Consider the following 15,060-nt stretch of genomic DNA (forward strand, 5'->3'; position numbering starts at 1 on the left):
CGTAGGTTTGAGACCAGTCTGGGCAACCTAGCGAGACCTTGTCTCTACAACAAATCAAAAAAAATTAGCTGGGCATGGTGGTGCACGCCTGTAGTTCCAGCTACTTGGAAGGCTGAGACAGAAGGATCGCCTAAGCCCAGAAGGTCAAGGCTGCGGTGGCTGGGAGCGTGCCACTGTCCTCCAGCCTGGGCAAGAGTGAGACTCCAACTCAAAAAAAAAAAATCACTATTTACTGAGCATACAAATAGAGAATATATGGAAATTAAACCCACTCTATATTTGAGGTTAAAGAGGATATTTCTCAGATAATGAAATTTAAGGGATATATTATTTCCCAATTCTTCTACACAAAACACACATGGGGGCCTCAAGACTGTAATCTATTACTTATAATAAGATGTCTGAATTCCTCTCTGGATATTACATCACTCTTCTTCCCTTCATAGCCCATCATCTCAGAAATATTGTTTAGAGCTACACTGTCCAACTTGGCAGCTATTTAAATTAGCAACTAAAAACTCAGTTTCTGAGTCACATAACCAATATTTCAGGTGCTTAACAGCTATATGTGGCTAATGGCCACTGTACTGGACAGGGACTGCCATCACTGCAGAAAGTTCAAGTGGCCAGCACTATTCCACCCTCTATAATAACCAAGGCTGGGTAAGGAGAACCTGAACTTAAATACAGCAGTGGATCTGGAAACTGGAAAAGGGAAAATGCACCCAACTTAGCATTTGTGATTTTAAAAAAACACTAAGCAATAAACCCTCAAATAAATAATCCTGTGAAAAAAGGCAGGGATCCTGATCAAGTGGTTTTTGTAGGCAATTTTTTTTTTCCAGGGCACCAGATGAAAAGCCCTTTCAACACTGTTTCTTTCCAGGATCTTCGGCTCCAGGCACACCAGAGCAGTAGTCAGCGTAGTTTCCTGCTGACTACTTGTCAGTAATTTTACAGTAGCCACATGCTAGCAACATTTCCAATTCCATTCTGGATCCTGGGCCCACCACTCCATGACTCCCCTAACTTCTATTGTGCTATCACCCAATGAACACTTTGCAGTATTTTGTCACAGCTGAGCACTCCCTCCTCCAGGAAACTCTCTGTTCTCTCAACCTTTGTGATACCACTTTTACAACAGACTCATGGTGTGCCTCCTTTTTTACTGCCAAGTACTTCTCAGTTTTCACTAACGGATATTTAAATTTAGGAGGTGCCCAAAAGACCTTTCTAGGTGCCCTTTTCCTCTCATTCTTTCCTACTAGACTGTTTCATATACTGCCCGTACACTGTCCACTTCTCAATTCTATCTCTAGTCTAGACCCTCCCCTTTGAACGTTTGACTCTTTTTGTAGAGACAGGGATTCGCCTGTTGCTTAGGCTGAAGAGCAGTGGCGCAATCACAGCTCACCACAGCATCAAACTCCTGGGATCAGTCGATCCTCTCGCCTCAGTCTCCCTCAGTAACTGGAATTAAGACAGAAGCCACTGCACCCAGCTCCGTTTGACTATCTCACAAGTATCTCAAACTCATTCCATCCAAAATTGAACTCATTATCTTCCCTTAATCCTTTTCCACTGTTGTCCACTTCAGTAAATGGTACCATTATCTACAAAGATGTTGCAATCAGACATCTAAAAGACGGTGATATTTTTTACTTCTTCAACTTCAATAGCTACTCAATTACCAAGTCCTACTGTATCTACTTCTTGTATCTCACATTAAATCCATTCACCTTTCTCAATTTCTACTGTCACTATCCTTAAGTCCAAAATATCATCTCTTTCAGGACTATCACAACAGCCTCTTCCCTGGCCCCTTCACACAGATAGTACTGACCTCTTCCCAGGGTGTGCTTTCATTTTTCCAGTGTCCTTATTAAACATAAATTTAAATGTATTATTCCATTACTCGAAAACAAAACAAAATTAAAGTCTAAACTGCTTCCTACGACTGGAAGGCTTAAGTAATCAAGCACCTTCCTACTTCCCCAGTCTTAATTCACAACTTTTCCAATGTTCCATTCCCAACCTATACCTCTGCCTTTTTTGTTTCCTTAAAGTCGCTTGCTGGCCAAGCGCGGTGGCTCAAGTCTGTAATCCCAGCACTTTGGGAGGCCAAGGTGAGGGGACTGCCTGAGCCCACGGAATCGAGAACAACCTGGGCAATTGGCGAGACCAATAAATCAAAAAATTAGCCAGCTACTTGGAAGGCTGAGGCAGAAGGATCACCTGAGCCCAGCAGGTTAACGCTGGGGTGGCCGTGAGTGTTCCACTGCACTCTAGACTGGGTGACAGAGTGAGATTCCAAGTCAAAAAAAAGAAAAAAATGTTGCTTGCTGACTCAAAGACTTTTTACATAACTGTTTTCTCTGCTTGGTAAGCAGTCTTATCCTCCTCTTTCACTAGCTCAGTGGCTCCCAAGTGTTTGCCTACCTACACTAAAATTACCCAAGAGCTTTTCCTTTTTAAAATTGAATCCTGGACTCTACGTAACAGTTATTGGTCAAATTTCTAGGAGTGGAATCTAGAAGTACATCATCTTCCTAAAGGCTCCCCAGATAACTCTGACATGCAACCAGGTCTCATGTACAAACTTATTTCCTCAGAGAAACCTATACACAAAATCTAGTTCCACTAAAAAGATTCTCATGATAACCTATATTTTTTTTCACAGCATGTATCATGATATTGAATTTTGTGTGAAATCATTTAATATCTACTTTCTCTCAATATAAGTTTTGCAATTTAACATTTTACTTAGAATGTTTGGTCACACTAGTTTTACCATAAGACAGTTTTACAGAAATAACAACAACAAGAAAAACCATACTCTAGCCATTACAGATTTTGCTAATGTGAGCAAGGAATATTTTCTCAAAGGCCATATCAAATAAATTACTTTTAAAGATGAGTAAGTTCAATATTTGTAGCACAGATCATCACTGTTTAAGAGCTTCACTAGTGATACACTTGAGTCTCAGTGCTCCAAGTAGGGCTGCCCTAAGGTAGGTCATTTCTTCATAAAACCAAGGATCCTGAGTATCATAAGCATTACTCACCTTCTGTAGTTTTTTAAAGGATGATGCTTTCATGTTTTCTGACAATTTAACTGAAAAATACTATGAATTTTATTAAGGAACAATTACGTAATTAAGACATAAGTCTTCTGAACTCATGTATAATTTCACAAACAACGTTAGACTACATGGACATAAACAGGAAAGGTAAGAAGTGAGTTTCCAAGAAGAAAAAAACCCATCCTTTCCAGTGACATCATCATATCCAAATTAAGCAACTTAATCCTGTGACACATATCCAAATGGCCATAATTTTCAGAACTTTCCAAAAACGAAGTCAACTTCCTAGTGTCTATCATTTCAGTATACACGAATGAATACATTTTCCCCTTTTGATCCTCCTTCGTGGTCCATCTGTAGCAATACTCTCTACTTTAATCAAGCAACAAATTTAATTTAGTTTTTACTTAATTGCTTCAAAAAATACAAATAATAGCCTTTGAATAAGATTACTAGGTCTTCCAATTAAAAAGGATACAAAATCTCTAAGTTGTCCAAATATCTCATCTACTTTTCCAATTTGTTCTTTGTTTTCTAAATAAACAGGAGCATTGAAATAGGGGACCTTATTTTCATCTGTGGTACACTTACAAACTATGTCGTCTTCACAGGGATGCAGGAACTCTCCTAATACTGAAATAAAACAAGAAAATATTAATATATAGAACTATTTCAAATGATACCAACTAACCTCTTCTGAAAGCTTTCTTCTTGGCTGCCTGGAACGTCACCATACCTATTTTCCTCTAAGGCATAAGAGCACAATCGTTAAGAGTGTGGACTCCTGGGATGGTATACAAACTCCCCAACACACCAGCTGATCTGAAGGAAGCTATTCACCCTCTCTCTGCTTCAGTGTCATCTTCAGTATAGGAGGTTAATATCACATAAGGCATGCCTACATCTCATACATTTTTGACCTCCCTTCCTGTAGTTTCCCTCTCAAGTAATTTTTTTTCTCACTTATCTTTTTTATAGTAACTGAAAGCATAGTCTTGGAGTCAGAAAATTGGGCTTTGTATTTAAGTTACATAACTTATGACTAACCTTATGACCCTAGCAAAGAAACAACTCTGAATTAGTTTTCTCTTCTGCAAAACGAAGAAAACAGGGGCAAGTACTCAATACTGCCTACTTAACATCTTCCTGTCGGCCCAAGCTCAAGTTCCACCACCATGCTGCATTTTAAGTGTCCTTCTGCTCTCATCTCCCCTTACATGCTACCGTATGGCTGTAAGTCAGCTTCCAGCATTTTCCACAGACTTGCCTCCCAATCAAGCTGCAACCTCCCCATGAGGTGCTGGATCTATCCTTCAGACTCTCAATCAAACTTGATAAGTAATCGCAGAAACCCACAACCCACCTCCACTCCAAGTAAGCTAAGCTTTGAACGCAACATACAAACGACACGTTCTGGAGGTCCTTGGTCTTGGCCTTTGTTAAAGCCTCCGCGGCCACCCCCTCGTCCAAATCCTCCTCTGCCGCCGCCTCTGAAATTGCCTCCGCCTCCCCCTCGGAAGTGGTTGTTGCTGCCGCCGCCACGGTTGAAGCCACCACCTCCACCGCCTCGATTAAAGCTTCCACGTCCTCCGCCTCGAAAAGACATTCTGTCTCCTACCTGGTGAGAAAACGGCGGTCTCTGCTGATCACTGTAGCCTCCTGGGTACACCCCTAACCCCTCGGAAAAAAGAACAGCAGCCTCGCCGCTCACCCACTGCTGGAGCGCCAGTGCTGAGCCTGAGAAGTGAGCAGTGCTACTTCCCCACCGCCTTGGGAGGGCCGACCCGACCCCACGCCAGCCTCGCCACCCCTGGGTTGGTAACTCCTCCCCCAGCAGACAGCAAGGTCTTCACGCCGCACTCTCGTCCTCCCTCTCACAGCTGGGCTCCACAGCCAGCATTTTCAGATCCTCCGGCTTCCACTGCCACTCACCGGAGCCACGTGCACCTCCCGCCGGGGTTGCGCGCTCACACCCACCCGCGGGGCACTTCCGCCGCACTCGAACCTTCTCGGCCACCGTACTGGCACAGAGTCTAAAAGACCAGAAACTCAAGCAACTAGTTTTTTGGTTTTTACAAAAAGCGCCGGAAAAGCAGCAATAACGCCTTTAACTACTCGTTCACAACTTGCCCAGCCATGAAAAGCGGAAATGACATACAATTCGGCGCCCTTTCCTCGTGACGTCACCGGAAATGCGGCTGCGCGATTGCCGGGCATTACGAATCCGTCCCCTTCTCTAGAGGCGGGGCAGGTTACTGTTTGGGGTGATTCCTCTTGCTGTCGGCGCAGCTCTTGTTTTTCCGGCTGCGAAATGGCCTTCAACCTTGCTCCTCAGTTGGTGGCTAGCTCCAGCCACTACGCAGCTGCAGCTCTGAGGAGTTCTGACCCCCGCTCTGCGCAGAGGTGGATCTGGCCGCTTCAGAACCTGTCGCAGGCAGGCTAAGCGTGTGTCCGCGTTCTTTCCTACCTTCTGAACTACGCACCGTGGTGGGCTGACCTGTGCCTGTCCTTGTGTCCAGTGATCTCACCAGTTACAGGAAGAAAAGCCATGCGTGGGGCGGGTACTTTAGAAGAAACCGTGTTATCTGATGAAAGCCAGACCATCTTCTGTACCAGATCTTCATTCGCCAGCTGCGTTTTGAGAACCTAAGGCTGTGACCATCTCTGCCGGAAGCGCCTCTGCACTAACATAAGCTTCCTCCGCATCCTCCAACACCGATCTTACAAATAAGGAGCAGCTTCATTTATTACATGTGGTTGGTTTCGTTTACACCCAAAATCTCTTGAGACCTCAGCTTGATATCTCACACGGTCTACCGCCTCTTCTTTAAAAAGACCAGAATTCAGTGCCTATTTCTGAGTTATGGTAAATGGGATTTTAAAATACGCAACTACGGAAATATCAGGAGTTACAGGGTGTCTTCTGCACTAAAGTATAAGCTTCTTGAGGGAGCACCTCATGGTCCTACATGTAAAAGGAATTTGATAAATGTATTTTAAATTCAGGTTAAATGTATTCTATATATTTATAGGGGTAGAATTAAGTTCCATGTTTCTATCTCCGTTTGGTGTCCCACTGTTATCTCCTCCTCGGTATGATAAAACCTTTGAACTTTATTGGACCTTCAAGATCACGTGGTACCTAACCTCAATTTTAAAGTAAGGAACTGACGTTTAGAGTAGTGAAGTAACTTACCCATCTAGCTAGAAGGACAAACTAGAATCCCCATCCCGGTTTCTCTACCCATTTTATTTTCTGTGAACTGGTAGCTAACTGATAGTGAGATCTGGAGACTTGATTATGTTCAGGTTCAATATTATTTTTATTTTTTCAAGAATGCTTCCTATAGCATCTCACAAGAAGGCACATAATGTCTGGTTGTCTCTCTTTTGGGATAAGGTCAATCAGTGGAATTAGTGTTATCAGCCTGATCCATCTATTAGAGAGTGGCCTGAAACCACCTAAAAACTAATGGTTTTAGAAGTTGTCAATGTTCATTGCCTTAGATCCATTGATTCATAAGGTAGTGCAAAATGGTGATGTGCTGCTTCTATCATTCCTTTCACAATTACTAAGTGAAATAAAGGACTTTCCTTTTTTATTTTAATTATTTGCTGTCGTTATTCTTTATAATGTTTAAAATATTTTATCTTGGGCTTGTGGGAGTCCCTTCCAGTCTCTTAATATCATTCACTAGCTTCTGATGGCTTTCTTGCTTTCTGGCACAGAGTGTCTCTAACTTATCTTGTGCATTTCACACCCCGGACGTGGAATCAGCCTTTTCTCCAAGGAGCCTTAGACTTTTCAGTGGAAAATAGTATATAAAGAAGAAAATCTAGCACTAAGGGGTACTCATTGCCTCTGATTTGTTATGACTTCTAGGCCTTATCATTGGTACTAGAAGGTACTTATTTTTAGAAACAAAAATAATTGTGGTTCATAGTGATATTTCCAATTCAAAGTTAAGACTATAAGGTTTCTGTTTCTTTGAATTTAAACTTGTGTCTCTCTTTCTGAAATTCTTATGACATTAGCATAATTAGTTACTTCAGCATGCATATATAGTTGTCAAGTATTAATATTATTAACAGTTAAACTACTGAATACTATTTAATATTTTGTTTCTATCAGTTTACTAATATTTTGTTTAGAATTTTTGCATCTTTTACTTGTATTAATTTACTAGTATCTTGTTTAGAATTTTTACATCTATGTTCATAAATGAGGTGGGTCTTTTTGTTGTGCTGTGTGTTCTGATTTTGTAGATTCTGATTACAGAGCTCTGCCTGAAGTGACTGTGCAGAAGAAGGGTGGGATGTGAGATATCTTGGGGATTTGTCTGTCACTTGCCTCTTAAGTGCAGAGACGCCCTTAACCAAGAGGAGGTTTGTGTCATCTAGAATGTTTCTCTGCTTCCACCTCACTGTCTACTCCAGGAATACTGGGTTAGAACATGCACTACAGAGAGCCTTATTGGAGACTTTATCCTGGAACAGATGCTCAAGTTGTCCCAGTGTGGGATCCTGGCTCAACTATTCTGCCCTTTATTTAATTAATGACCTAGTCTATTACTTCTCTCAGATTCTACTGTTTCTATTTTGTGGTCTCCCTTATTCTGGATAAATTGTTTTCACCTGTATGAATTTGACATTTCCTAAAGACCTTTAAGTTTCACAATCTTTTCCTTTCTACTATATATATTCCAGTAATTCTTCACTGTTTGTGTCCTGTGGATGAAACCCTTCAATGGTACAATAGAATTATTCATATTTTTATTTTCACTGAGATTTTATGAGGGAAGAGACATAAACTACATGAAATGTCAGTCATCATGAGCCATCTATTACATTTTCTTTGTGTTAATTGATGACAAATAAAGTCATTTCTTATGTTAATTTTGTGTCTAGCCACCTTAATTAACTTTAGGTCTAATAATTTTTTCGTTAATTTTCTTGTCTATGTAGATAATCATTTTATCTGCAAATAATGAACATTTTTTCTCTTCAGTATTTATAATTTTTTCATGTTTACTGCATTGACTACAGTCTCCAGAACAATATTAAAATATAACATTCTTGACTTGGTTCAGACTCTGATAGGTTTGCCTTTAGTATTTCACCATGATATATGTTATTTACTGTAGGGTTCTACCCTTCATCAGGTTAATGATGTTTGTTCTCTTCCTAGCTTACCCATCTTTGAAAACTTAAGAATAGGTGTTAAACATATGAAATATTTTTCTATATCCAGTGGGACAATTTTACAAAATTTTAAATTTAATCTATTTTTTGTTTTTTTATTTTATTTTTTATTATTATTATAAAGATGTGGGGTACAATTCAGGGTTAGGTATACAAATGTTGATTATGCAGTAATCTATTGTTTTAATCAAAGATTTTGATATACTGAATTACATTAATAGATAGCCTAATGTTGAACATCCTTGTATTTCTAGAATAATTCCTATCTGGTCATTATACCTTACTCTTTTAATATAGCAATATCTATGGTTTGTTAATATTAACCCTTGCGTATATATAAATAGGTGAGATTAGTTTATAGATTTTTTTTCTGAGACTCGTAGTTTATCTTAAGAGTATCAGTATTGCTAATACATTGGAGAACTTCCCATCTTTTTCTGTATTCTGGAAATGTTGAAATAACAGAGAAATGATTTTAAAAGATTTTGTAAAACCTAGTTGGTGTCTTTGAGGGGGTTAAAGATCTTAACTTTTTTTTATCTCCTCTTACTTTTTAGTTTAAGTTTTCTTTTTCTTCCTGGGTAAATTCTGATAATTTAATTTTTCTTGGAATTTTCATCCAGATCTCCAGATTTATTTAATAACCTGCATATCATTTTATCACTTATGGTTCTAGATGACAAGCCACCAAAGCAACTCTGGCCAAAAATATTTTAGTAAAATAAAGTTCAAATAGAAGATAATAGAATGTTCACAGAATTGACAGTAGACTGAGAAACTAGGATTAAGAACTAAGGATACTCAAAAAGGTCAAGAAAGAGTCTCAGAAAGTTTGCTACTGCTGCTGTGACAAATAATTCCCAATTCTTTTTTATGTTCAGTCGCTTAACACTGAAGACAAAAACCAGAGAGAGAGAGAAACAGGCTGATTAGTCCCACAATGAAGAAAGGTAATTCCCCAAATAAAATTGGGAGCCTATTGTAAATAAAAAATAGATGTTGGCAGCTCCATACAAGTATCTAATAGCATTTGAGAATCAAGAATAAGAAGGCCTGGGATAGAAACGTGTATATACATGTAGGAGTTGGAATGAAGTATGAAAATATTTGGATCACATATTAATGATTTTTTTAAATGACTCGTTTTATTTATCATGTCTAGACTTTTTGCTTTCTGGTTTATTTATTTGCTTATGTCTGTATTATCTCCTACATTACAGCCACACTGAGAAGTGGTTTTGAAAGAGGTTGGTGAGAGAAAGCCCTCCCAACAGGCAGATCTTCGGGTGATATACCTGGTCATCCACTTTGTGTGGAGAGGAGGCCCCAGGTTAGACTCTACGTGAAATCCCAAGCAATAATAATTGCTTGACCATCTTTTATTTCTTGAAACAAAAACTATTTGAGAATCAAGAATAAGAAGGTCTGGGATAGAAACGTGTATATACATATAGGAGTTGGAATGAAGTATGAAAATATTTGGATCACATATTAATGTCCACTAGAGAGCATCCTCCAGAGAAAAGGTAACTAGCAAAATGACTCAGCGGAAATGATTGCATTTCAGTAATCAGCCACTCCAGTGCTGGCACGATGGGCACAAGAATGAAATGACAATTATTATAACACTGTAAGAAAGGGATTGGCAGTAGTGGGAAACTGCCAGGGGAGGGAGTGGGGGCCGGGGGAGAGGAAGGGCCACACTTCATCAATAAGGGTACCTGATCTCAAACCAGGTGACGTGGGGACCAAAGTGAGTCCAAAACTTTATCTGTACAATGACCATTTGTATACCTTACCCTGAATTGTATCCCACATCTTTAAAATAAAAATTAAAAAAGAAAAAAAAGAATGAAATAACCATGGTGGCTGAGATTAGGCTACCCATGAGACCAAGAGCAGGGACTCCAAGATTCATCTAGCTATTGCCATCAGCAAGTGCCCAACCTGACAGCAACAGAGACTAGCACTGTGCCCACAAGATGGCACAATTCATTAAAGAGACCAAATAGTCATTTGCCAAATTGCCTACATCTGGTCCCTTCAATCTTTGAAGGTCCAGTGGTACTTTCTCACAGAAAGCCAGACATATATTTGAGGTATGGGTGTGCCTTTTCTGCCTGCCAGGTTTCAATTAGCACCATGAACCAGAGGATCACGGAATACCCAATCCTCCAGCAGGGGATGCTATATCACATCCTGCCAGACAAGAGTACCCACTTTATAGCAAAGGAGATGCAGGAGTGGACCTATGACCATTCAATCCCCAGATCATATCACATACCATACTACCCAGCAGCTGGTGACCTGATAGAACATTGAAGTGGGTGCTGTGGCTGGATGTGATGGCTCACACCTGTAATCCCAGCACTCCGGGAAGCCAAGGCAGGAGGATCACTTGAGAGTTCAAGTCCCATCTCTACAAAAAAAAAAGAAAAAGTGGGTGCCGAATGTACGAAAAAGAAAAAGTGGATGCAGATTTGAGGTGCTAGTTACAGGCAATACTCTATGAGAATGAGGAACTATCCTCCAGAAAGCAGTCAGTATGTGCATTGAATCAAAGATCTTCATATAGATTTGTATTCCCAGGAATACATGGACCTGGGAACCAAGAGACAGGCAGAAGCAACCATGCTTCCCATCACTACCATTGACCAACTGGGGATTTTGTGAGTCCTGTCCCTCTAGATTCTGCAGAGATGGTGATCTTGATCCCAAAAGGGCTATACTTTCACCAGGGACACAACAAGAATCCCACAGAATTATAAGCTAGGGCTGCTGCCTGGTGAACATTGACCTCTTTGTGTCTAGGGACCAACAGGAAAGAGTTACAATTTCAATGGGGGTAATTGACCCTGATCATTTATAAGTAGTGCTGTTATTACAGTGTGGGCAGAAATTAATATATGGGAAAACCTCATGACTTTCTGAGGTGCCTCTTGTGACAGTAAAGGGATAGAAATTGCAACATTGGTCTAAAAAGTCAATGATAACCAGGAAGTCAGACCATTCCTGGAAGAGATCGTGGCTCCTGCCATCAGGTAAGACACTGAGGACAGCATAGGTGTAGGTCAGGGAAAGGGAATCTAGAATGGATAGGAAGGAGCAGGAAGTGAATATCAACTAAGGCCCCAGGATCAACTACAAAGGCAGGGGCTGTGGTTTTCACCACTAACTCCCTCTTCTTAGTTTTCTCTCCAAAAGAGGCAACATTGGATATGGTGGCTCATGCCTGTAATCTCAGCACTTTGGGAGGCTAAGGCAGAAGGACTGCTTGAGCCCAGGAGTTCAAGACCAGCCTGGGCAACATAGCAAGACCTCGTCTCTAAAAAGAATCAAAAAATTAGCCAGGTGAGATGGTGCACACTTGTAGTCCCAGCACCTCAGGATGCTAAGGTGGAATGCTCTCAAGGCTGCCACTGCACACCAGCCTGGGTAACGGAATGAGATACCAACTCAAAAAAAAAGGGGGGGGGGGGAACTGGAATGTCAAAGGAATATCCTTGGAGTATATACGGAAGGTACAAAAAAGTGCAAGTAATGAACACTGAAAGATACAGAGACATATTTCCCAGGTTTCCCATCAAGGAAGGCCTTGCTACCTGGTTGTGAAGAGTATGATAAGAACATACCTCCTTTTGACAGCAAATAATTGTCAGGTCCTTCTGTGTCTGTCTCAGCTACAGAAAACTGCCTGGTCTAAGGATGTGCCCTTCCTGGGCAGCCCATATCAGGTGACTGAACAAGACATAATGGCCCAGCCATTTCTGCTGGACCCAGGGACACTGTGACAGGTCACCCTCACTCCAGAACTTCCTCATGGCAAGCCAAGGATTTTGGAAGCAGCATCACAGTTCAACCTCTCCTACTGCTCCCCCCTCTTCCTTTCATGGATGTTGATCCCTAATAAACACCTTGCACCCCAAACTCTGTCTCAAGTCTGCATCTATAGAACCCAAACTTCATCAGCATTTCTGCTGTCACAAATTTATGTCAAAAATACAAATGAATCCCACACTCTAGTTGGCACTGGAGCAAGAATACCTGTTTCAAAAAGTTTTCTGAGCTCAGAAAATATAATTTAATTGCAGCACAACCAATGTATGGTAAAGGAGATGGTTTTTTATTTTATAATGTATCCAGCATTGCCCTCACAATAAAGTACTTTCATTCTTACTGTCTCCTAGTCATCAAACTTAAGGAAAAAATAATTTTCTTTTACAAAAGGAAAAAATCATAAGGAATTTGCTTCTAATATAACATCTATTTTCCCTGGAAAACAGAATTGAGGCATTGTTTATTAACAGGGTCAGGAAATCAATCTTTTCTGGAGGAAACGTGGTTCCTATTGGCCACCTCTTTCAGTTATTTACTGGGAAGTGCACTTTTCAGTTCTAGTTACGGTAAAGCTCTGGATTTTAGCCAAATTCTTTAAGAGTTCAAGAGTACAAAGCTCTTTAGGAGGCTTGCTCTTTTGAAATATTTTTTCAGAGGTTAAAAATTAAAATCTCAAAAGAATATCAAGTGTGGGAAAGTATTCTCGGCAGAGGCACAGATCCCAAACACCTCGAACATGAAGCATACTCATGTTTTTCTGTTACTTTTGTGCTTCTACTTAAGTTTCTGCAAGGTAAGTCATTCAATCTTACTCATAAAACCAATCAATCTCATGAAATAGCGTATGTAAACTATTTCAATCAGATATTTTGACGATCATAAAAGTATAGGAAATAATATGAAACAAGTAATTTTGACTTAAACATTAATAATCCAGTTACTAACAATGCTACTATATAGTCAATAACAAATATCTTGTTAATAACGATATAAAAGTTTTAAGAAAATAGTTCATTTTATATGCATATGTGTGCATAGACATCGAAAGGAACAAGAATTTTAGTAATACAAGATGGTAGTTTATGTAATCATATTAAATCAATAAACATTTCCCAAGTCTTTCTGTGTGGAAGGTAAAGCTCTAGGAAGATAGTAGAACTGTTCTCTTCCATCAATTGCCTTTTAATACCCTGTAGAGCCGTGGAAAGGGGATGTTAATATGCCAACAGGGAAATAAGTGTGATTCAAATAACATCCGAAAATGCAAAAAAGGGGTATGTTACAAGACAGAGTACCTTTAATTACCAAAAATGATACAAATATGGCAAAGAGGACACAGGAGAGGACAGATCACTTCATGCTGAGAAGTCAGGAAGAGATTGTGTAATCCAGTAGGATTTGAGCTGGACCTGTAATTCTGGATTATATTTGATCAGTGGTGACAGAGAGGAATGAATGCCTTTCAGTTTTTCCAGCCAGGAACAGCAGCAAGTGTGACCCTAGGAAGGCAGCAAGGCACCAGGCTCCTCCACATAAATAGATCTGTTTGATCACATTGAAGACTTGTGAACTACTAAGGAAGTTAAATGGAAATGATACGTTGCAGTGAAGTTAGAGTGTTGTCTATTAAGGCTAAAAATGTTTAAAATACTTTAGATATATACTGATGAGCACCAACTTCGGTGGTCATAGTGCTTTGAGATGAGATTCCAAAAACTATTTTGTTAATGCCAGCTTGTAGAAGAAAATACTTAAATAAAACTACTTGAGAAATCATAATTATGTACTTTAAGTTTCTTATAACTTTTTTTTTGACTCAGCGACCCACTTTGTTGCCCAGGCTGAAGTGCAGTGGCGTGATCAGGGTTCACTGCAACCCCGACCTCCTGGGCTCAGGCAATCCTTCCAACTCAGCCTCTCCAGTAGCTGGGACTACAGGCACACACCACCACACCCAGCTTATTTTTTAACTTTCTGTAACAATGAGATCTCACTATGTAACCCAGGCTGGTTTTGAACTCCTAGACTCAAGCGATCCTCTGTCCTCGGCCTCCCAAAGTACTGGGATTGCAAGCATGAGCCACTGCACCCTGCTGTAACTTCTAAACTATATATCATCATTGTGATGTTTATAATAAAGAGCACATGAAAACAAACTGAATGCTCATTAGTAAGAAACTGATTAAATTATTGTTCATCCATAAATGAACATAATGTTATGTTCAATCTTACTTTTGCTAAATTAAAAAAGATATACACATATGTATCTACCTGTGTGTATATGCACGTACACATAAATGCATACTTACATCTCCTTATACTTATGACAATTAAAAAGATCTTGCAAAGTATGTATCAAATAGTTAACAGTTGCTCTCACTGGGTAATAAGATTACTTGTGATTCTATATAGTATTTTATGTGTTTCTGAATTTCAGCATATAGAAATTTTATTTTTTCTTATTAAACTAAATGTGTATTACTTTATAATTAGAAAAAATATTTTTTGAAAATACAAAATATTTCAGCTACTTTTTTTCTATTCCTGAAACAAAAAGAATTTTTTAAAAATAAATATAATACCATCCACTTAGAAAAAGGAAAAGAGCCTCTTTCTTTTATTGGACAGTCTTCCAGTAATAAGGTTGTCTTCAGTTCTTTAAGAAACAGCATTTTGTGTGTGTGTGTGTGTTGGAGTCTCACTCTGTCACCCAGACTGGAGTGCAGTGGCCGCTCCCGGCCACTGCAGCCTCAACCTGCTGGGCTCTGGTGATCCTTCCGCCTCAGCCTTCCAAGTAGCTGGAACTACAGGCGCACGCTACCACACCCGGCTAATTTTTTTATTTATTGTAGAGATGAGGTCTCGTCAAGTTGCCCAGGTGGGTCTCGAATCCACGGGCTCAGGCAATCCACTCACCTCAGCCTCCCAAAGGCACGGA

At 39.9% G+C, this 15,060-nt stretch overlaps 2 protein-coding genes across 4 annotated transcripts in view; one reads left to right on the plus strand and one right to left on the minus strand.

Moving 5' to 3' along the window:
* The window catches only part of GAR1 (GAR1 ribonucleoprotein), an 11,087-nt gene extending 3,901 nt beyond the window's left edge, over nucleotides 1-7,186 (minus strand). Inside the window, exons 1-4 of one of the 3 annotated variants that reach the window (XM_008065515.2) lie at nucleotides 5,016-7,186; nucleotides 4,485-4,697; nucleotides 3,562-3,716; nucleotides 3,066-3,125 (exon numbers count right to left, since the gene is read on the minus strand). In XM_008065515.2, coding sequence (XP_008063706.1) covers nucleotides 3,066-3,125; nucleotides 3,562-3,716; nucleotides 4,485-4,689 — 420 coding nt within the window. In that variant the 5' untranslated portion in view covers nucleotides 4,690-4,697; nucleotides 5,016-7,186. Of the gene's footprint in view, nucleotides 1-3,065; nucleotides 3,126-3,561; nucleotides 3,717-4,484; nucleotides 4,702-4,794; nucleotides 4,895-5,015 lie in introns of those variants that run through there. The other 2 variants (XM_008065513.2, XM_008065514.2) reach the window with 2 other exon arrangements.
* A 5,484-nt stretch (nucleotides 7,187-12,670) lies between these two features.
* CFI (complement factor I) overlaps nucleotides 12,671-15,060 on the plus strand; it is a 45,204-nt gene continuing 42,814 nt past the window's right edge. The window contains exon 1 of the mRNA XM_021716253.1: nucleotides 12,671-12,915. Within this exon, the coding sequence (XP_021571928.1) occupies nucleotides 12,859-12,915 (57 nt within the window). The 5' untranslated portion in view covers nucleotides 12,671-12,858. The remainder of the gene's footprint in view (nucleotides 12,916-15,060) is intronic.

The sequence above is a fragment of the Carlito syrichta genome, unplaced genomic scaffold (assembly GCF_000164805.1).
Source record: "Carlito syrichta isolate Samal-C Ts95f unplaced genomic scaffold, Tarsius_syrichta-2.0.1 Scaffold308583, whole genome shotgun sequence".
Lineage (NCBI taxonomy): Eukaryota > Metazoa > Chordata > Mammalia > Primates > Tarsiidae > Carlito > Carlito syrichta.